At 38.3% G+C, this 23328-nt stretch overlaps 1 protein-coding gene across 2 annotated transcripts in view; it reads left to right on the forward strand.

Annotated features, from left to right (window-relative positions):
* Positions 1-15330, forward strand: part of kdrl (kinase insert domain receptor like) — a 42754-nt gene extending 27424 nt beyond the window's left edge. For both annotated transcript variants that reach the window (XM_011479978.4, XM_020706464.3), the window contains exons 22-30: positions 114-211; positions 657-779; positions 948-1059; positions 5076-5175; positions 7777-7882; positions 9103-9227; positions 9866-9944; positions 10993-11093; positions 13567-15330. In XM_011479978.4, coding sequence (XP_011478280.1) covers positions 114-211; positions 657-779; positions 948-1059; positions 5076-5175; positions 7777-7882; positions 9103-9227; positions 9866-9944; positions 10993-11093; positions 13567-13750 — 1028 coding nt within the window. In that variant the 3' untranslated portion in view covers positions 13751-15330. The remainder of the gene's footprint in view (positions 1-113; positions 212-656; positions 780-947; positions 1060-5075; positions 5176-7776; positions 7883-9102; positions 9228-9865; positions 9945-10992; positions 11094-13566) is intronic.
* The last annotated feature ends 7998 nt before the right edge of the window (positions 15331-23328 follow it).

The raw sequence follows: 23328 nt of genomic DNA on the forward strand, positions 1-23328 counted from the left end.
TGTGCAGAACTCAACATACTGCTTAAAAGACATGTTTGTATTAAAGATACATTTATCTTGAATTTAAGAAGAATCACATCATCAATAAAGCTTTAAACGTTTTTGTTTTGCAGATTCTGAAGATTTATACAAAAGAGTCCTCAGCCTAGAGGATTTAATTTGCTACAGCTTCCAAGTTGCAAAAGGCATGGAGTTCTTGGCTTCACGGAAGGTATTTCCGACCTCATAGAGGTCATCCTATGCATGTTACTGTTATTTTTATTCATATTTAAACCTTTATCATCAATGAAAATCCATGTGACCTACTGTGCTTAGAGCTTCTGATCTGACCCACTTTATTCCTGTTTGTTGTGTATCCTCACTTGAATCATTTAAACGGTGCCAACACTCATCTCCTGTTTCAACTCATTCATAGTTTTGCAGTAACAGGATGAGACCATCTTTGAAGAATAAAGCCATTGTTGTAAAAAAATTGCGGTGAATCATTTTTTGTAGACTGGATGTAGGAAAAAAAATATTTCCTCTTGTAATCTCGCTGATGACTTGTCCATGTGTCATCCTGCATGCAGCAGGCGCCTCATTTTAATGTCACTGACATGCAAGATCATTTTAGGAGAGATTCTTTCATTCATTTTAATTTTTAATTTTTTTATCAGTGCATTCATCGTGATTTGGCTGCAAGAAATATTCTGCTGTCTGAGAACAACGTGGTGAAAATCTGTGATTTTGGACTCGCCAGGGACATCTACAAAGACCCGGATTATGTTCGCAAAGGAGACGTGAGTTTTTTGGAAACTTGAATGATAAAATATTTGTTATTTATTGTATTTTAAACCAAAGAAATTGGAATCAGAAAGTAAATTGCTGGTTTATCAAAGAAAAAAGGGCTGCACCGAAGCTATGTGGGAAAAACAATCCATAAGTGAGATCTCCACAATCTTTTACAGGCTCGACTGCCTCTCAAGTGGATGGCTCCTGAGGCCATTTTTGACAAGATTTACACCACCCAGAGTGATGTTTGGTCCTTTGGTGTTCTCATGTGGGAGATTTTCTCTTTGGGTAAGTGTCATGGATCCGTACTGATCTGTAAAGTCAGTTTAAATGAAGAAAACATTCACTTCCACAATTTTTTCACTTTTGAAGCCAAAAGATGGGCTCTATGATCAGGAAAAGTAAAAAATGAAAAAGTCAAAAAGATGCTCTTTTGATAGGAAAATTATATAAAATAGTTTTTTTAAGACAAATATTTTTCTAAAGCTTTCTGGTTTGTATTTTGTTCTTTTTCATGAAGAAAAATATTGTTTTCTTGCCAAACTACTTTATTACCATCTTTACCGGATATTGTGATGACTACTGGTGCTTAACTTCAGCAGGCAGCAATTTAGACCACATTACAAAGAGAGATAGCCTAAAAACAGGAAAAGAACACAAATCTTGAAAAGAAAATCACTAGAAAATAGTAAAATGATCTGTTTATGCAGCATTCATTTTTACAGAAAAAGAAATTTTATAATAGAATATCAATTTATAGAAACAGGGAGTTCTACACAAGCATTCAGAAAAGAAAAGAAAAGCTAAAAAAAATAAAAAAGAAGCTGACTGTTTTAGAATTACTTTAAATTGAATTTTGCACAGCCCCAAAATAAGAAATTTTGTTGCTAGTAATAAGCAAATGGTTTGTATTTTTTTGAGTTTTTATTTAACTAATTGTGATTTAAATAACTACTTTAAAATTGAATAAAAAATAACAGTGCAATTAAATTTTTTTGTTTCTAAAATCAAGTTTTTCTATTGTCAAAAGTAAGAAGCAAAAGGATTTTTTTGACAGTGCTGATTTTGAGAAAAGCTTGGAAAGGTGTGGAGCAAAGAGAAGTTAAAACTACTTAAAACCTGGTAAAATATCTTGAATTGCAGTGCATCAATATTTGCACAAAACACCTGCAACAAAACACACACACCCTCTGTAAGACGACTGCATCAATGAGCACTAAACCTAAGTGCTTATGGAAGGTTTGTGTGACTTATTCTGGACTTAGGGAGAGATGAAAGACAATTTAATGTTCTGGCAAATCATTAATTTATAAATAGTTTAGAATTCTATGGTGTCTATGTGATGTTTTAGCTAACATAAGGCCATCCTGCATATTTTGATGTTCAGTTTAAGTAGGGCTTGGTGGATTAGTTTTGTGCCTTCAGCATACAGCCTCACCAGATGCACAGAGTCATAACTATCTTCTTTCACTTTGTAATGATGCCTTTGGGACAAAGCCTGAGCTTGAATTGTCAGTCTGAGAAAACAATTTTTCCTGCTGCTCGTGCAGAAAACATTAGCATCTGTGTTGCCCTGCGAAAGCTGGGGACATTAAACCCACCTCACACACACTCACACACCCACATACACACACACACACACGTGTGTTTGATTCCAGCTGGTGACATAAAAAACATACAGAAATCAAACAGCCAGATCAGAGGGAAAAGGGCGTCCTGGGTGTAAACACATTGCCTGCCCGAAGGAAGATTTGTTCGCCAGTGAAGCATGACGAGGAGCTAACAGCACATTTTTCTTGTATGATTCAGTAAGACTAACTATGGAGAGTTTCGAGTAAAAAGTAGGCACCCACTCTGAATCTGTGTTTCCACAAATATTTGGTTTCGTCAGCCAGCAAAGTGGGAAAAAAAATTGTAACCAATTTCTGTTCAACAAACACGTAGATTCATTTTTTTCTCCCGCTTTTTGCACATCTGGAGGATGTTAGCTGGGCCTCAAAAGGCAAATCAGCACATAAAGATTAAAAGTAGCACAAAAAGAAGAAAATGCTAAAAAAAAAAAAAAAAAGCTTTGAACCTGATTATTCTTAGAGGTCAAACTCTGGTTACTTCAAGCTGGATCTTGGATCATTCATGAGCTAAAGTATGTCAATACTCCTGGAGAGTTCAGGTTTTTAGCTTACTAGTAAAATTATCCCTAAAGCTTTCCATTGTGTGATATCTAACTCTCTGTAAAATCAAAGTTTAGAAAGAAAAAAAATCTCTACATTATATTTGCTCAGATTTTTTCATAATGGCTCTTTTGTCTGAATAGAATAATCGGTTAGTGTTATAACTTTTTTCTACTGTGCTGTTGTTTTCCTTAAAAGCACCACATTAATTAATTTTTTCTACCAGTCCTGTCTTGTCAGAGCTGGAGAAACCAGCTGCAGGCCCCTTTATTTTATTTTATAATTTTATGGTTCAGTAGCTCGAAGCATGGGGAAGATTTGTGGTGAGTTCCTTCAGACCTTGGCTATTGTTGTTCTGTGTTGGATGACGTCTCACTGCTGGATGACAGGAGGTGGAGGAAAGTGCCTCTAGACTGAGTTTGGTTAGAACAGGAGCACATTTTTGCATTTCAGATTTGACATTTTTCAAAACATTCACTGTACTCTGTATCAAGCAAAAACTCAACAACTCAGAGCTCAAACTTATCTCAGAGAAAGCGTACTCCTGTTTATCTAAATGCTCTGGAGCTCCTGACTTGTACACCAAGGCTGAGTTGTTTTTTGAATCGAAGGAAATTTTTGCAGAATCCTTACGCCACGGACACACTGTGATGCATGTTCAAGAATGCACTGAGCGCGGGTTCTTGAACGCGCATTCAGCATATGGCGTTCACACTGGACTGTCTAGCCCATGTTCTCACAGTTGAAGGGGGCTTGGTCAAAAATTTGAAAGTGTCATGAAGCTTGCTCCAGTCTTGTTCTTTCACAGCTCTGTTCTGATATATGAAAGAATTGGTGTCATAGAATTCCAGCTGGGCACAAACTGTATTAATTGATTTCTCCTCCATAATCAACTTTGAAACGGTTGGCATTTCTGTGAATTAAAAAGGACCCATCCGAGTCCCTGATTGGTCAAGGTTTAACTGGTTAAACTTTTATCACGCAGTTAGTAGCCATGCGTTTTGAAGGTAGAGCTTGATAAAGGACTAAAAATCTTGTGTCGCGATGCGTGAATGTGATAGTGGAGGCCTGAAACGCTCATGTCCGCGTGTTTACATAGACTTTACATTGAAAGAAGTCACTTGAATGATCGTTTCCAAAGCCAATGCAAATGCAGGATCGGACTCACTTTAATTTTGTTTTTAACAATATTTCAGTTCAGTAACCTAATCATTTAAACTGTGAATTAATTCCACCTCGCTGCAAGTGTAGGGATTTAATGTGTCAATGATCCAAATGTAGAACAATGAAAAGGAAACTAATACCAACCACACCAATCAGAGCGGTTGTCTTGAGTGTAAAACCATATGGAGAAGGTTTCAGATAGTTTATAAATAATTCCCCTCATTTTTAACCTTACCTGTTTTTACAGTGGTGATAGTTTTGACATGGATTGATAGATCGCCATTGTATTTTCTAGACTTACATTTCCATGTATGCAGCAGCAGTGAAGCAGTGAATGAAGTCTAGTCCAGATTATTTTCTCAGCATTTCTTCACACTAGACTTCATGTCACTTCATGGGGTTCACAGTGACCACACCTAGAACTGTAACCCAAGAAGAACGGTAACTTCTGGAAATGTATTTTTCTACGCAGATCCCCGTTTTTGTCTTGTTGTTTTTGAGACACACAGCTGCGTAGAGATTAAGCTTGTTGTCATGGTAATTTGAACATACAGAAATATTGTCTCTGCTATGTCAGGGTGAGCAGTCATTTTAAGATCATTACCTGCTACTAAATGCATTCTTTTTTCTCTCACAGGGACCAGAGTACCCTGTGCTTTTGGTCTACACTGTTCTTTTCATTTATGTTCAAAAATAAACACCTCTTAAGGTTACATTTTAGGTAGCAAGTGACATGTCAGACAGATTAATGACCAGGCTGAACAAGAATAATAGCGGCATTCTTCTGCTGTGCTTGGTCAGTGAACCATGGTTGTGTAATACAAGAGTTTCTTATCCAAAGCACTTTACAGTAAACTTCTTTCAGTCTTGTTATAAACATCAGAGTATGTTTACATTGCATATATGTTTTTTTACGGCACATCAAACTCATTGTTCTGAATGTAATGCTGCTGCCCCTTCTCCTCTCAGGCGCCTCCCCGTATCCCGGCGTCCAGATTGATGAGGAGTTTTGCTGCAGGCTGAAGGAAGGGACCAGGATGAGGGCACCAGATTATGCTTCCTCTGAAATGTGAGAAATCCTATCAGTTATTACCTGCAAATGTCAAAGATAGTTCAAAGGGTGTCATGTAGCTTTATTAGACAGTCTGTGAGCAATGATGTCAAATGGTCATTGTCTGACCCACTCTACTTTTGATGAAGGCTGCTTGGACAGGCAGGTCAGAAGGTGATCTGGCAGTGAGTCGTACAGTGAAGGCAGCGAGAAAAATTAATTCTCGTCGATATAAAACAAAACGTGTTTTTTTTTTCTTCCTTTTTGGAGCTGTACCAGCAGCCACCTGATAAGAATCATGAGGAATCTTGCTTTTGAATGTTGCAGGAAGAATCATTAGCTACTGATTAGCTCTGCAGCTTTGGGTTTTTAGCTTTGAAGCTCTTTCTGGTTGAAAGACCTGGATCTTCTGAGCCTGAGCTTGAAGTGGAGAAGTCTTCTGTGTGTCACTGCTGTCACTAATTAACCAAAAGAGTTAAGGCCTTTTTATAAGTCAATCCTAGTTTGTAGAACGTTTCTATTGTACTTCAGCCTTACTCGTCATTCTTATCGTCAAACAAATCATTCAGATTCTAAAGCTTTTTGTGTAAAAGTTGCCGAATAAACACATCGGCTGCTTAAAAGAGACGGTGATTAGAAATAATAGACAAAATGCAACACAGATTGTAGCTTTCAACCAGAGCCAAGAATATGAAGTTTTTTTCCACCTCAGTTCAAGCTTACATTAAAGAAAACTGACCTGCCAGATTAAATACTTTGCATTCTTAGGACTGTGAGGCCTGCCTCCAATTTAAAGCTGAGATAAAACCTTCTGGTATCGGTGTAAACTGGATGTACTCGGTCTGTGGGGTGAATTCTCTTGATCCTCTCAAGAGCTCTGCAGTTAATCACAGGTGTGTCTAAGCCCAGGTTTTGACACCATGACCCTCGGCGCAGAAGACTACAAGAATGATGAGAACCACATGAGGTTGCTGGCAGTGCCATTTAATTTGAATCTCGATTCATGTGGAATGTTTTCTACTGCCTCTTAGCAAAAATGCCCGACTCTGATCCATCACAGAAGAATTTAGTGGATTCTTTGCAGAAAGCGGGAGAAGATCATGAGGATGCTCATTTCTTTTGTTCATTCCACTTCATTTCTACAGAAATCTTCCTCTTTAAATCAAAACAAAACATGGGTAGACATGCTATTTCTCTTCATGGCAGGAAATGTTGTTCAAATTGTGCCGACATGCATTATATCTACGTCTATCCAGTGTTTTCTATAAGAGATATGATCAGGTTATCCACTTCCTGTCACTGCTGAAAGGAGCAGCACCTGAACACACATTTCTGACATTTATTAAAGTCCCACTCCGAACATCTTTTCATCTTTTAAAAGTGTTCCCAGTGGTATTTTAATTATGATTATCCCATTTTTAGGCAAAATCAAAAATCCTGTGTCGCTTTCTAAGACACAGTTTCTACAGAGCGGAGTTCATCAGAAACTTTACTCTGAGTTGTGGGCGGGACTGTTGGCACGGATAATCCCACGCTCCTTTTCTATCATCCCTTTGTTTACACACTCTCCCACTATCTTACAGCCCCTCACAACCCCAAGCTAATATTAGCGATGCAACAAAAATGGCAAACAATATTGAAACTATCCAGCCATACAGTTTGGAGCCAAATGTCAGCCCAAAAAGTGGGAAAACGAAACATTAATGGATCTATTTGTCTGCAAGTGGATGCATCATAATAGAGCAGAGCAGGGAGTTTGATTCTAGTTTGAACGTAACAACTATAAGCTTTTTCAAACACTATTTTTTCGTCTTGTACTGATTCACAACGATTTGAATAAAGACAGACTCAAAAATGCAATTTAAGCCTAATAGTCCTTATTTATGTCCAAGATTATGAGAAAAATGCTTCAAGAACATGTTAAAATAATCAAAAACACCATTTTCATTGGAGTGGGTGTTTAAGGTCTCAGCTGAAGCTGGCTCTTTAAAGCTGGTCCGACAATCTTGCACAGACAAACAGGTACTGTGATCCTGCAGCAAGAGACCAAAAAACTACTAAACCTCAAAGCCCAGCTGAGTCTGTTGACGGATGAGAGACACATTGGTTACATTAATGCACATCACAGATGGATGTCTAATTAAAGTCATGCTGCAAACAGTTGAAGCAACAGAAGCGGAGTTCTGTTTCTAATCCTCTCCTGAATGGGGGAGGCTACAGCAAAGAAAAGTCATGTAAAGGTTTGGAGGCTCCCCACATGGGCAGAGATGCTGACAGCTTGTCAGAAAGCTGATCGTGGCTGTGGGCTCTCAGAGTCACACAGAGTCCCGAAGGCTCAGGATTAGCACAATAAAAGAGAGGGAACGAGGTATGTTTGAACGGTCTGGATGACAGCTAACAGAGCTGGAGCAGATGTGGTTTCTGGAGCAGAACTTTGTTCACTGAAGGTGAAAAGACCACCGGTCCTGGGGTGGTTGTTTCTCCTCCTTTACATTAAACAATACATCATTCCAAACACACTGCCTGCTGCTTTTGGCGTAAGGAATGACTGTCCCGTTTGTTTAGGTTCCCTGTCTATCATGCAGTAAGGACTGAGAGAGGTTTGTTTTTCACTCACAGATACCAGACCATGCTGGACTGTTGGCAGGGCGAGCCGAAGGAGCGACCAACCTTCACTGAGCTGGTCGAGAGGCTCGGAGACCTGCTCCAGGCCAGCGTGCAACAGGTATGCAGCAAAAAAAACTGTTTCTTCATGTCTTATTATCTGCACCTTCTGCAACCATTAAAAAAGGTCAATTGGTGAACAAATATTAATATTAGAAAGGTAAAAAATACTGGTCTCCATGAAGTTTGAATGGAGGAGAATAAAGAGGAGAGTACTGCTTTACTTCACTTGGAGGTCACAACCACCCTTTAGCTCTTTATTTGCATCTTAGTAAGCAGAAATAGAAGTATCTCAATTAGAATTCATTGGATATTCATGTTAAATATTTCATTCATACATGTATTAGTCTACGTATGACCCTTTTTGGTTAAGAAAATACTTTTTAAAGAGCATTAGTCTTAGAATATTTACACCCTGGACTATGGCTTTTAATCTTTTGTGCCCAAAATAAAGTGTTGTATCAGTTTTCTATTTAGTGTTACCATTTCATGAAAATATTCGTTTTTTCTAATTAGGAAGGTTGTGGCAAACACTTTTATTCAAAGTAATTTACTGGCTTCTCACTGTTAGGGTTACTTAGGGGTTAAGTGTCTTGCTTAAAGGCACAAAGACCATCAAGCCCAGGAGTTTAACTCCCAAACAGTAACAAATTGGCAGGAGGCTTCTTAACCCACTGAGCTACTACAAACCACATTCTTTTCAAACTAAACGTGATTCCTGAAGTTAAATTAATTCTGGATGGATGTCAAACCGAAATTCATTCATTTTGTGTCTAAGATGGGCTTTCTGAACCCCTAAATTCACCAAAGCAACAGGAAGAAATGTTTATATTTGCATTTATTATTTCAAGAAAGGTAAAATAAACCATTATAAAAAGTTCTGCCACACATGGCGTCACACAAAAGCAGTAAAATAAATACAATGAAGTTGTAAGACAGTTTTTGTCCACTCTACACTCCATGACTCACTATCTTGCAAGTTTCTTGTTTCCTATAATTTATTGTTTTTTTCAGTCTGTATTTTGTTTTCTGCAGCCATCTTTTCAAATACATTCATTCTCTGACAGTTGTTCAATTTCATGTTGCACTGCTTTGTGTTTGTCTTGTCAGTAATGCGATTCCAGCGCTCGAAGGCTTACAATGAACTATGCTTCCTGCTCCAACTTCATGATTGCAGATTTATAATGCGTGACCTTGGTTTTTTTGGCTTCTTACCACCACCTGTGGATATGCATAGCGCACATAGCATTGGCCGTAAATCCACTCCTTTTGTTGATTTAGGACGGCAAACACTACATACCCATCAACACAGCCCTACTGGTGACGGTGGGAGAACAGACCGCCTCAGTGCCGGCAGAGGAGACGTCCACACGGCCCATCTCCCTCCGCAACTCAGGGGGCACATGGTAAGAGCATTCATCATCCTTCACTTGCTTTTTTATTCATAAAACTGACACCAAGCTGATTATTTTGTCCACAAGTCTTTTATTTTCCCCCTGTGGACTGCTATTGGACTTTTGCAGAGAAGTTTTCACTGAAAACTGCTCAAAACAAGTATTTCCCCTCCTATTAAGCTCAGCTGGAGAACATTCTGGTCCGACCTGAGGACAATGACATATCTGCCTGGCACTTGATAAAAAATGAGCAGGCTGTAGCTCCTGAGGAGCAATGTGTTGTGACTCCTGTGAGGAATTTCCCTCAAAACCGCAGGGCCAACATTTCAAGACTGCGGTGTACTTAAAACAATATTTGTTGAGCTCTTGAGTTTTCACAGGTCCTCCTAGAGTGTTCATAGAGGAGGTGCTGAAAAGCAGCAATGACAGTTCAGGCTGGAGTTAAATCGCTGCCGTTTCAGCGGCGAGTGTTGAAACGCAAAGCAAACAGACCGTGTTTTCAAAGCATATTGTCAGAGATGCAGCGCACTGTTGATAAAGTGATTAACTTCCCGTAGTTTAGTTGCTGAACTTGACCTCAGCACAATTAAATGTTAATCTTTGGTCATTGTCAGAATATTCCGAAATAAAATATTTCTGAATTTTTTCAGGAACATCAAGATTCGTCCTGCAAGTGTAAAAACGTTCGATGAGGTCACCATGGAGAACGTCAAAAATGAGAAGCACGAAGTAAGTTTTCCATCCTAAAACTAAATTAGATTAGACACCTGTAGACTAAAGTTGTTACTTGATTCATATTTGGGTCATCTTTTTTTTCCAAATTACTGAATTTTTTGCACTATAGCTTGCATCGGAATATAAAAGCACATCGTCAATGAATAGTCTATTTTTTAAATTATGTCATATATAAGGTACACCGAACTATGAGGCGCATTAAGCAAGAGATAAATTATATGTCAGTCAGACTTTATTTTTTATTTATTTTTTACTTGTCCTATCCAACAGCTGAGCAAACAAATGAGAGCTGAAAGCCTCTTGTGTTGGACATGATTGGACAGGGGGTTATGAATCTTCTGACACACAAGGTGTATTTGAATAAACCCCTTTTGTAATTTAGGCTAAACTTTATATATGATATTTATATTTGTAATAATTTTTTGTTGGACCCGTCGGAAAAGAAGAGGACGGAAGAAGAGAGAGGGATTGGGGGGGGCTAGGAAGATGATTATAGAAGAGGGGGGGTAAATCATAAATCTTCACTCAGAAGCATGTCAACACGTACACAATAGAAAGTCAGTTAATAAAGTCTGACTTTATTAACTGTGTTCATGGTAACTCTAGTACTTGTTTGTAACACGCTACACATTAGCGTATTCACAATACCTGTAACTCCCAACCTTTTTTGCAACACGTAAAAAGCAAACTGATACCACTATAACAAATGTTACTGTGACTATGCTAAACTTCTAACCTTTTTAGCAATACATGAGAAAAAAAACAGTTTGACACGTTACACATTAGCCGCTTTAGGGTATTTACAACAAAAACACCCAACCTCGTTTGGAACTTGTACAAAAATCAGACTAACATTTAGACAGAGCGCTATGTACCTCTCAAAATTAACTAAGAGCTGTTGCTTTTTGAAAAAAACTCAGCTTTTTAGGTGTGTCTTATAGTGCAGAAAATATGGTATCTTGAAACTAAACACTCAACTAAGCAGTAAACAAAAGCAGTCTTTTGCTGTCTTCACCCTCTGCTGTTTTTCAATCCTCTTCAGGGTCAGTCAGACAGTGGGATGGGCCTTTCATCGGACACCATGAAGACTCTTATGCGCTTCGAGTCGTTGGCAGGGCGACCTCTGAGCATCATGGCTTTGGCGTACGTATACCACGCCACGAGTGACACAAACCCATAGTAGGAGGCTGGAAAGTACCTGCTTAGAAACCTCCCCGCTGTGCTGGAATGTATACGTGTAACTGTGGAACAAACACAAAGTGTCTTTTACCTTTACAAACTTTTTGAGGCACAAAGGGGAAGTGGGCGGTGAAAATCTTGAGGGTGACGAGCTGAGGGTCCAAAAACAAAGGTTTGACTGTTTTAAAGAGAGGACACTAAAAAGTCTTTGTTTTCATCGTGTGCGCCCTCAATGAGAGGCCTCCCATGATGATCTGAGTCACGGCTCTCTGAAGAAAGGCAGTCTTTACCCCAAAATCCTGCAGATTATTTTGATGACTTTAAGATGGCGATTTAAGAAAAAGAAAGTTCTAGACAATGTACTCCCACGTGAGAAGCTTTTGAAGACAGTCCTTTAAATCTTCCTCTTGTTGGGGTCTCTGTGGGTGTCTGAGGGCTAAAGGGTAAGTTTACAGCAACTCAGTGGCAGGGTTAATGTAAAAGGTCACACCCCTGAACCCAGTAATTACACTTCAAACCTTTTTCACCATTTTCTCTTCTCATTTGAGTTATTTTAGCAAAGTGCTGTCGATTTACCTCCATGGACTTGCTAGAAGGATAGTGAACTTCACTCTTTACTTAAAAGCTTTAGCTACATTACTAAGGTCAAACGTGTCAAAAGCTGCAAAGAGCTAATGAAAGACTCTCAAATGCTGCAATTAATTGAGACCCTCTCAGTGTGTAGAAGGCCTGCTTGACTCATCTGGACCTCAGTCTTGCAGACAGAGTTAACTGTGGAATCCAGAGAATGATCTACTTCAAGGGGACGACTTTCCCGCCTGGAGGTCTCTCAATCACTGCACCCTTTGAACTCCAGAGCGCGTGTTTGTTCCTGTGTGGTGGTCCACCTGAAGCCCCCTGGTCTGTAGCCCCTCTTCCATCAAAGATGGCATTTGAGAAGACACATTTTTATTCCCTGAAAATCTATAATCTTACACAAAAATGTAAGCCTTTGTTCCCTTGTTTCATTTTGTTCCTCTTCCAATGTTTGGGGTATTTTTCTTTTTTTCTTCTTCTTCTTTTTTTTAATGCAGTGTTTGCCAGGTAGTTTAATAATCCCGGCTACATTCCAGTAGAGCCGCGTCTTTTCCCCCGCTGGGAACTGACCCTTTGGTCTGGAAAGGGGAGCTCTGGAAACCCATGGCAACGTCCAAAACAATAAGACTCACGTATTCATATTCTGGGAATCAAATGAAGCAGAAAACGCTCAGGATGATTGATTACATCACATGTGAATGAGGGACATTTCATCTGAGTGTATGGCTTCTCAACAGACTTTTCTTTAAGGGGAAGATGTCAAAACAGCCTTCTGTTTAAGGTTGAACACTTACTTCTTTTGTGATTTTCTCTGTATGTTTAAGTGCACAGCTTGTTCACCCTAAATCACTAAAGAACACAGTTTTACTCTGACTCTGCGCCTCATAGCTGTCACAATCAGATCACAACGTCTCTGATGTCTCTGTTGTGGATGAATTCCCCTGCTCTGTTTACTGCTCTGCTCTTTGATATACAACACATTTTCATGCATTGTTTATTATGAAAGAAGATATATTAGCTGATTTATTTCACTGAAAAAACCTGCATCTGACCTGGCTGCTTTTTTAGGTTAGGTGTACCAGTTTTTTGTGAGTTACGTTCTCACCAAGCATGTGAAGCATGATCTTGAACGGGCATTTAGCCCAGGATGTTCAAACAGGATGAGCGGGGGGTGGGGGGTTCTATTGGCACTACCATCTATGGAATAGGGACGCCATCCATAGATCACTACCAAATATCAGTATCTGGTTGGTCAAAGTTTGACATGACCCGCAACATACATTCAGTGGATGAGGATTTTGTACGTAAAAGCCCAAAAACTGTCGTGGAAACTTACGTAACGACACGTGAACACAAGTTTTGAATGTTGAAGCCCAAAACGTCTGATTATATAAATTTTTCATTGAAATTCGTCGCATAACGTAGCTTTAGAGGTTTTATAACTTGAACAATGAACCAATATTTTAATGATGAAATGAGAAGGTTTTATTTTCTAAAGCTTAAATTTCAGAAAGAAAGTTATTTGACATTTTTGTTCAATTAACCCCTAGATGCCTTACTGTATGCCAGGCTTTATGTCACGGATCAGGGAAAAAGAGAACTGCTGAAGACATCGCTTTTTTGATGCCTGACTTATAGTCAGGCATCAAAAAAATTCTCTAATGTTTTTGTTTTCATGAAGATGCTAAATTTTGGAGCTGAGGTGTTTAGATGCACATTTGCATCAATAGGCATTAAGGGGTTAATGACAAATACCTCTGTGTGGACAAACAAGCCTGTTTTGAAGGAGTTCCACCTCCTTCCTCTTAAAATCTATCTTGAATTAGGCAGAAGCTGAGCTTGCTGCTGTTTTTCTCCTCAGGAAGAAGGCAGTAAGTAAGAGCAAGGAGTCGGTGCTGAGTGACGCAGAGAAGGAGAGCTTCCTTCCCGAGATTCCTCCTTTGGACTTCACTCTGGATGACTCGGTTCTGGATGCCAGCCTGGAGTGTCACAGCCCTCCGCCCGACTACAACTATGTGGTGCGCTACTCCACCCCTCCTGTCTAGCATCCCACCTTTTTCCAGCGGAGAATCTCACGAGTGAAAGGCCTCGGCTTTGTTTTGCCCTGCTTTGACTCTTGATCCAAAATGTTCTCTGGCGCGGATTGGGATTTGGAAAATCTCTTGTACTGTTTCGAAAATGATCAACTTCACATCATCCGACCTCCAGAGAGTCAACTGTGCAACAAAAGCAAACCTGTGGACTGTTGATCTGGTCTTGAGGTGTTAGTGCTGCTGGTCCATTCCACTTTCACTGAGATGTGTCGTACAGCTGAAAGCAGGCTCAGGTATTATTATTTAGATCTACTGTGAAACAAATCACATTAATTTCAGCTTCACCACAGCTCTGAAAATGATGATGATGAGGATGAAGATAAAGGACAGGTAAAGTTAAGCAGTGTTATTTTTCCATAAACAAAAAGTCGATTATTAAAAAACAAACGGGGGATTGTGTCCATGTCAGGGAAACTTTTGTAATTTACGTCCTAATTGCATTCTTAAAAACAAAAAAAGGAATCAAAGTCAGCTCCACAAACTCAGGATGACTCAGAGTGGCAGAGAGGTGCACTCTGGGTGTTTTTTTGATCTCTCTTGACTTTGGGAAAATCACAGGTTATTGGGGGAAACAGGGTTCAGCTTTAATCATGCAGCTCAACCGCAGCTCAACCAAAGTGTTGCAATTAGTCACTGCACGTGCACATTCATCTCCCTTCCTGCGCCAGTTAGGGTGTTAAAGAAACGTTGTGTTGGTTTTTTTGGGCCAAACCTAAAGGGAAATAAAACCTGATTTGTATATTCTGTAAAAATGTAGTTAAAGCATAGGAAAGTGAAGGAGACGTTGCAGAAACACTTAATTCCAAAGCACTACCGATATGAATTATTTATATCCATAGTTAACACTGTCATTTAGTCATGCAGTTTTGTTCATTTAGTCTAGTGTGTAACCAACTTTCTTGTCACCCCTCCATTGTTTAATCCCTGCTGTATTGAAGCTGCGCTGACCTCCACCCTTTCTCTGGTTTGTCGTATTTTAACATCTTTTGCAGCATTTCATTCACAGGAGGAGTGTTTCTCTCGTTCAATCTTGTAGTCGAGCACAAACTTGGCAGGTAGTTATTTTATGTTTGACTAGAAAAGCAGTATTTGTGTCATTGAGTTAACTCCAAGTGTGTTTTATTTTGAAGGACATGACTATGCACTGATACTTCGAGTATAACTCTGTTATTGTATTTTAACATATTTTATTGTGAGACAGTGTTAAAGGTCAAATGTTTCAAAGGTGTTTTTGTTCATATTTAACTCTCATCTATATATTAGGAAAATAACATTTCTGTATTTGTTTTTAATGTGTCGTAACACAATCATGCTTTCTGTTATCAGACACTTCTAACTTTTTACTACTTATATCTTAATTTCAAAGCTAACAGTGTTCTGGGTTTGTTTTTAGTTTTATTGCTGACCATATTCAGAAATTTGTTTTTTACATTTTTCCATCATTTACAAGAACTAATGAGTTTTTTCTGCAGCTTAAAGTTAATGAGTTCATGAGTTTTAAAAAGATGAATAAAGATTTATATATTTATGCATCCCTTGTTGTCTTCAATTCATACTTTTGGAAGTGCAGACATTTCTACATGAAACTGTTTTTACAGACAAACATGTGTTTATCAGTGTGAACATTTTCTGTACAAAAACATTGCATTTTTCTGAGAATGGAGAATATTTTGATTCTAATCTTCCTTCTGTTGCACGTGTCTACTATGTACCCGAAACAGCACAAAGTTTACAACTCAAGCTACAATTTGTCATAAAAGTAATTACCAGACACACACGTCACAATTCATCAATAATAAAAATCAATCCGATTATATCAACAAATATTACATAATAAAAATCAGAGGGTTTTCCCAACATTTTTTTAAAGAAATAAATTACTTTTTAGCTGTTTTGAATATTTATGTTTTTTCTTCAAAATTGTTTTTATTGGATTTTAGAGCAGCAATAGTAAACACATGATAACAACAATGATTACACTTTTTTTTCCTCCCCCCCATTGAAACCTAGAACAAAAACAAAAACAAAAAAACAAACAAAAAAAAACCCAAACAGAAAGGCGATACACATCCCATCACTAAGCCTAATATACACCAAAAACTTACAATAATAGTAATGAATCATTAAAATTAAGAAAATAAAATGGCAGCACAACATATGTGATATATCAAAAGAAACTCTCCAGGGATCACGAATAGGAGATGTGTAAAGCATTAGAACACACACAAAAAAAAAAGAATAAACATAAAAAAGGTTTTCATAAATAGAGAACAAATAGTTCAGGTCAGTGATATTTTAAAGTAACAATGAGTGAGCGCAAACGAAATAATCGAAATACCTAAAAGTATATTTTTTAGGAAAATGAGAGCCAGCTATGTGGGTATGTTACGTGATTGTAAGGTGTTAACATGTCAGAAAAAGGGTTGCCAAATTTTAAAGAACTTGCCCGTGGCGCCACGTAGAGTAAACTTAATCTTTTCAAGTTTACTATAGTGCAAAACATCCTTGATCCAGATTTCTAGCGTAGGAGGACAGGGAGACTTCCAACACAACAAAATCCTGCGTCTTGCCAAAAAAGTGAGAAGTGCCCCAAAATCAGATTGTAGTGTTGGCAAGTTTGTCATATTGGGGATGACCCCAAACAAGGCAGTTAACGGCTCAGGTTTGAGGGGCAATTTGAGGGTCTGCGATAAGAATCCGAAGACGTTAGTCCAGTATTGTGCAAGTGATGGACATGACCAAAACATATGAGTAGAAGAGGCGGGGGAGTGGTGACAACGATCGCATTCAGGATTAATATCTGGGTATATCCGAGAGAGTCGAGATTTAGTCCAGTGTGTTCGGTGCAAAACTTTGAATATTTATGTTTTTTATAAGCAAGAATCAAGGTTAGGTAGCAGGTGGACATTTTTTAAATCAAAAGTTACTATGTGCATCTTTGAATAAGGATAGATTTTTGTAAAGAGTGACAAACAAGAAGGTGGTAAGTAACCCACCTGACTTACTTCTGTAACAACTGTTACCACAGGGGTTTACTAAAAAACAGGCCCATCAAGATCCTGAATTAATCATCATTCTGTAACCGTTGTGCTATCCGAGGCACTTTAACTTTATCTAGACCCACTAGACAGTGCTCTGAACCTTTTTTCTTCAATGATTTGTGATCTTCACTGGTGTCCATGGATTACATGAAATCTTTCCACCTTTATCCACCTTTGTCATGGTAGAAAGAACACGTCAATGTAAGGGTGGGGTCATCTAAGATAGCACAAGGGTTAGAAATAAGACATGAAAATCAAAGCAGAATGAAGAAAAAGCCCTGAGAACAGAAAAAATGGATAGATGATTGTGAGTCTTCACAGATAAAAGCAGATTATTCACAGCAACATTTTAATAAAGAACGTCCAATCTGAGCATGTAAAGCAGAAAATGTTTAAAGTACCCAACCGTTCATTCTAAAGAGGAAGCTCCAGTCAATAAATATTTTGAACACAATAATTCATACTTTGCATAAATCTGGGATAAAAAGGTTTTTTTCAATCAACTCCAGCAGCATCAGAGACTGAAAAGAAGCTGAAAGAGGCATTAGGCAGGAAACAAAATAACCTTAAACCTTCCTAACCCTTTAACTGTCTGCTTGAACAAACATTGAGCAGACATTATTACAAACAGTGATTGTGTGTGTTACTCACGCCATTAGCAGCAGAAATGTTTTCATTGTTTTTTTCTTGGTTGGATAGTTAATAAAACGACATCAATAAACAATTAATAATAGGTCAAAGAAGTCTGTTTCACCACTGGGAAAAAATTATTCATTCAAAATCATAAAAATGTTAACATGTTTATTTTTGATGATCACTTTTAATGCTTCATATTTAGAAGGCATCTTCTCCTAAGGTTGTTTTTTTTTTCTTTTTAAATGAATGCTTCTCAGCTGTACCCATTGAGGTTGGTTTGGACTGGAATGTACCATCAGTGCTGATGCCCTCTGCTGCTTCTTGGACTGTGAAGGACTCACTTCCTTGCCGGGGCGAGGTGTCGGCAGCCTGTCTGCACGCCCGGACAATGCCAAAGTGGGAAAGGAAGGAACTTTTAATCATCCTGGTTCTGGTTACGACCGGAGAGCTTACCGGCTATGGGCGTGTCTGAGGACGAGACCCCAAAACGAGCTCAGCCTGTCCTCTCAGCCTTTGTTTACTGAGCATCAGCAGCATACACATCTCAACAACTTCAAATACCGACTATTTCAAAATTATATGATGCAAACAAACAGGGGAAGGATGTTGGACAGGGGGGGGGGGGGGGGGAGACTGTGGCTGTCAAATTTTGTGTTTTTTCCTATCATGTGGATGAACACAGTACATTTCCACACAGCGTAAATCAGAGGATCTCCTCAATTGGGGCATTTCTCAAGGTTCAATCATCAACTCATTTAAAAGCTGCTGATTAAATGTGCCTTTCTGATGCACATTTCTCCCATTTTTACTGAGAAAGAATGAACCAATCAAGTAACATCTTTTGTAATTTGGGATTATTGAGTTTGGCCATGAAACATTGGATAAATCAATCCGGTCACATCCAGAGATCCTGAAAGAAACTGATGGTTTATCCCAATTTTCCAATAGAAGCTCAAAGGCGTGACACCGTATCCCACATGGGAATTTTTATTGTCTAAAGGAGAGCAGAAAAACTGGTGTTATGGTTCACTATAGCTCTCATTCTTTAAATCTTTTACACAAAAGCAAATCGCAGAAAATGTGAGGCCCGTTTTACAAGTTAAAGCTCCAGATCATTGAGGACGAGGCAGAAAACCTCCCCAACTGAAACCAGCTCAAAAGAAAAAAAATCAATGAAAAACTTTCAAACAATTAAATCAACAAAGAAATCATAATCAATTGTTTCTAATTTCACCTATACTGGATATCATTTCCCCAAAATGACAGTTTTCCAAAGTTACATCTTTCAGAAAAGTTTCCCAGATCATTAAAACTTCACAAAATATCATTTCTAGCAAAACATAATGGGACCTTGCAGTATTATTTAACCACTAAAATAAACAAAACCTTGCATTTAATTTAGCTTATCTTCACAAGTTCATTCTTCACAGTCATCTATCTGGGCAAACATTTCCCTTAATTCAACAGCGTTTTGCTCTCAGGGTGTCAGAGCTTTTGCAAATGAAAACCTTTTCTGCAGATAAGTCAGTCTTATCTACATGGAGTAATAAATCGGCTGTTGAGATGCAACAGATGGAGGTGATCTTTAATAAGACGTCCTTTGTCGTTATCAGGAGATGCAGGGAAAACGATGGACTGCAGTGTCGCTCAGACAACTTCCACACAAACTTCCACCAATGTCCGCTTTGAATTTGTGCAATTTGTTTTCTTCATTCAACAATTGCACTTGTGAGCCTTCTCACCCCCCTTCCACTTCCCCGTGAGCACTTCCACAGCCTCTTCCCAAAGCAAACAGACCTGCAAAAACAGCTCATTAATCTCTGAGAAACTAGCTGCTAATGAATTTAAGGAATTTCTATCAAAAAATACAAGTTATGGCCTGAAAAAAAACTATCATTTTAATGCTTTAGATTAAGCATGATAGCAAATAAAGAAGTCCTTTTTATTGTATAAATGTCCACACAATGCTTTTCCCAGACCCCTGCCCATGAAGGTGAATGGTGGGCATGCAGCATCCACGCCTCTCACCTAAATTCAGAACAATGAGCCGGATGCTTTTGCATCAGGAGCCAAAAACACCACCTTTAATCCACAGCTTCTGTTAGGGAAAAGAAAGCACAAACAACCAATAAAAATGAAAATGTTCTCTCCACAAATGTGAGGCATCTTCCAAGTCACACCAATCCTTTCATGAACACAATATGGAGCCAGTGTTGCATTCAGATGCTCTCAAGCTTAGGAAAAGAGGAAAAAAAACTTTGAAACTATCATCTAAACACTGGCTGAACACTTTAATCTGGATTAAAATTCAGATCTTACTCAAAATGAGCAAATTCAAGCAGGAAAACATTTCAGCAGATTGGAAACCGCACAACAAAACCAACAGGAAACCATACTATTAAACCAAAATTTGCTGCAAAGATGAACACAGAATTTCATATTTGCAAACTGGAGAAACCATGAGGGTCTGTTGACTCTGCAGCCAGGGAAGTTGCCCCACAGCACCCGAGTGGCAGACAGGACTGTGCAAAATGGGGATTAACACCACAGACATGCATCTGAACAAGGAAACAAGCCCATCATGTTCACATTAATTATGGCACTGTGGCTGCAGCATTTTCCCAGGCCCTGCTGCTACGGGAACACTCTGTACACCCTTTGCCTCCCGCCAGGCGGGGAAACAATGAGCTGAGCCGGTTTCATGGCACTTTGAGGGTGTGGGGGTCTGCTTCAAAAACAAGCACCACCACTAGCTGAGTGTTTACAGAACCAAAAGAAAGCAGAGGATAATTCCAAGTTCTATGTCTTTAAATGAGAGTGTGCAGAACTTTTGAGGGAGAAGTAGAGACAATAAATTGTGTTTGGGTAATTTTAATAAAGAAAAGGGTTTCGATAAAGGCTATTTCTGATTGTTTCTTTCAGTGTAGAATGCCACAAAAGTTTTTGTGTCCCTGAAAAATTCTAATAAAATGGTTTGGTGAAAGTCACCAAAAATCCTTTAAAACTCCAATAAAACTAAGGGTGTGAAGAACCAAAACACAATTTTTTTATCCATCCCATGCATATTTGGTGTTTATTTGAGAGAAAATGGGAACACAATTTGCTTGTAAAGCTAGTTTTAACCATCTTTTTAGGATTTAAAAAATAGGGGGATCATCAAATTCAAATTAATTTTCCAATTCAAAAAATCCTCAAGTGGAAATAAAACTGTAGTTAGATCAAATGTTATTGATCAATTTCACAAACTTATTGTGAAATTAGAACTTTTTTGTCATGAAAGAAATGAATTTAAAAAATGTCAATCATGTTAGAGTTCATGTGGCAAATAGTTAACAATATAAGTAGATGCATCTTTATATCACAGTTGCACCTGATTTGGTGAACTAAGTTCCTTAGTTTGAATTTAAAAAACTGTAGTAGAATGTTTGCAAGAACAGGTACAGCTCTGAGCAGCAAAGCACATTTATGTGCGTCTGAATATCTTCTAAACAAGAATATTGTTTGCAACACATAAACCAATGATTTTTTGTTGCAACTTGAACAAATCAACCCAGAAACTTGAACATGACGTGTCAGAGAAGTTGTAATCTGCAGATGTTTTGTGTTACAGATGACAAACGGAGCTGTGGAGGCCCCGTGTGAACCATGGGAGCAGGCTGTCTAAAAATAGAGGCAGATGGTCCAGTTTTATCTGCCTTACTGTAAGAATCACTGTGGGTTTGTTGAGAAATACTTTGGCTGTTACACCATCAACACCGCTGAACGCAGCGGGGCTTTCCGTCGTTTCAGGCTTTGATTTCATAAAAGAAAGCTGATCTGCATAAGCAACAGTGCACAATGTCATCAGACACATCATTAAAGACTTTTTAAAACAAATTTTGTTTTGGTACCAACAAGCTTTCACTGTGAATGACAACAGAAAAATCATAGGTGACCTTACAGCACCATCTAGAGGACACACAGAGCTATTACATGAAGAAAAGCAGGAAAAAAATCTAAAGTAATAGAATCACACAAAGATTTAGCTCATATTCAGCTTTACAGCACTTAGGGGTGGTAATAAAAGCTAAATTTGACATTAAAGAATGTTGTATTAACCCGTTGATGCCTATTGATGAAAATAAAGTATCAAACCACTTCGGCTCCAAACTTACCTTGATTCCTACTTAAAACAAAAATATAAGTGATTGTTTTCCATAGCTGGAAATAAATTCAGGCATCAAGTAGTAAAATAAAATATTACAATTTTAATTCTTATAAAATAAAAAATAAGTAAAAATGTATGATTAATAGCTGCACTGCAGCTAAGAAAATAACTTGTCTCATTTTAGAATGACTGAACCCCATCCTGTGAAGTCTGATGAATAGACCTGTGCTCCATCTTCTCTGCTGCTTTCTTCAAACTCCATCAGGGATCATTTCTTGGATTCACTTGACCTGAATCTCATCTCACATTCTTCTACTTCCTCTGAATCCAAGCTTTGCTGGGTTTGGACTTGAGTTTGGGATCAGTGTTAGAGGATCCAGTGATGCTCAGATCCATTCTTCATCCAGAACATCAGGTATTGCTTCTTGGGAATTTTTTAAAACTTGACCCGTTATCCAACATGATGGTGCCACACATTTACTGTAAACCTGCAGTTCTTCATAGTATGTGCTTCATTGTGTCTCTTTGTGACGTACTGTAAATCCACAGGCTTGAAGAATCAGAGTTTTGATTCATGGCTCTACAGAACAGAATCCCACCACTCCTGAGGCTTATGTGCCTGGTTTGGAGTATGTTGGAAGTGATTGTTCTCATGGTTTTAGCAACATATTCAGACATCAGCTCTTCAAGTATTTTCACCACGCATCCTGGTGAGCCCAATCCCAAACTCAGCATCAGCACACAGCCTGACCTGCTGCAGCTCTTTTGCAGTCAGTTTTGATCCCTTCATTAAACAAGGGCACATTCAAACAGACAGAGTTCCAGTGTTCAATAAACTTCAACTAAAACACTTGTCTATCATCCAAAACTCAAAAACATTTGTCATGTGTTTGTCACTTTCCTTGTTTGTGCTGTAATTGTATCTGTTCTCGTGAATCTAGATTTGGTGCAGTGCTTTACAGAAAACAAAATGTTGCAGGAAGTTTTCAGAAAAGTTCCATCTTTATAAGCTCTTCTCTTAAAGTACGATTTAAATTTTAGTTATTCTCTTTTATTTATTCTTTAAATTTACTTGTTGAACTGATTATTGCAAACAGTTTACGTTTTGACCCTTAAACAATTAATCTTAATTAGAATTATAATTTTCTTTTGATTTTTTTATGATTTTAAAAGTATTTCCAGTTACATAAACGTGATCACGAAAACAACCTTTTTTGTTTGTTTGCTTGTCCAACAAGGGAATTGGATTTTAATGCATTGTTAAAATGAACGTTTGTTTGTCATTGCTATTTTTCCTTTTTGAAAAAATATTAATGTTGACAGTGTTTATTCCAGGTGTTATTTAACTTAACTGAACAAAAATGGCTGAGCAAATTGACCTGTGAACGCTTCAGAGATGAAACATTTAGGCTTTTTACAATGAATCCATTCTTTTTCCCTGTAAAAGCTCCACAGAGACTGAAGCATGCGGGTTTTTGTTAGTGGAGGCTGCCCTCTTCTGTTCTGAGAGATCATAAGAGAAGAAATCAAACAGACGTTGGCTATTTGAACCCTGCAGTTGAAATTCTATAAATGTCCACAAGAGGGAGTTGTAGCTGAGAAAGAGACCAAGTAAAAAAAGACCATTAGGCCACAGTCTTTCTTTTGATTTGGTGAGAAAAAAACAGTGACCTTTGTTCAAATAAATATGCATTCATGTGTTTCAG

This window comes from Oryzias latipes, chromosome 10 (assembly GCF_053564925.1).
Source record: "Oryzias latipes strain Hd-rR chromosome 10, Olatipes_Hd-rR_3.1".
NCBI lineage: Eukaryota > Metazoa > Chordata > Actinopteri > Beloniformes > Adrianichthyidae > Oryzias > Oryzias latipes.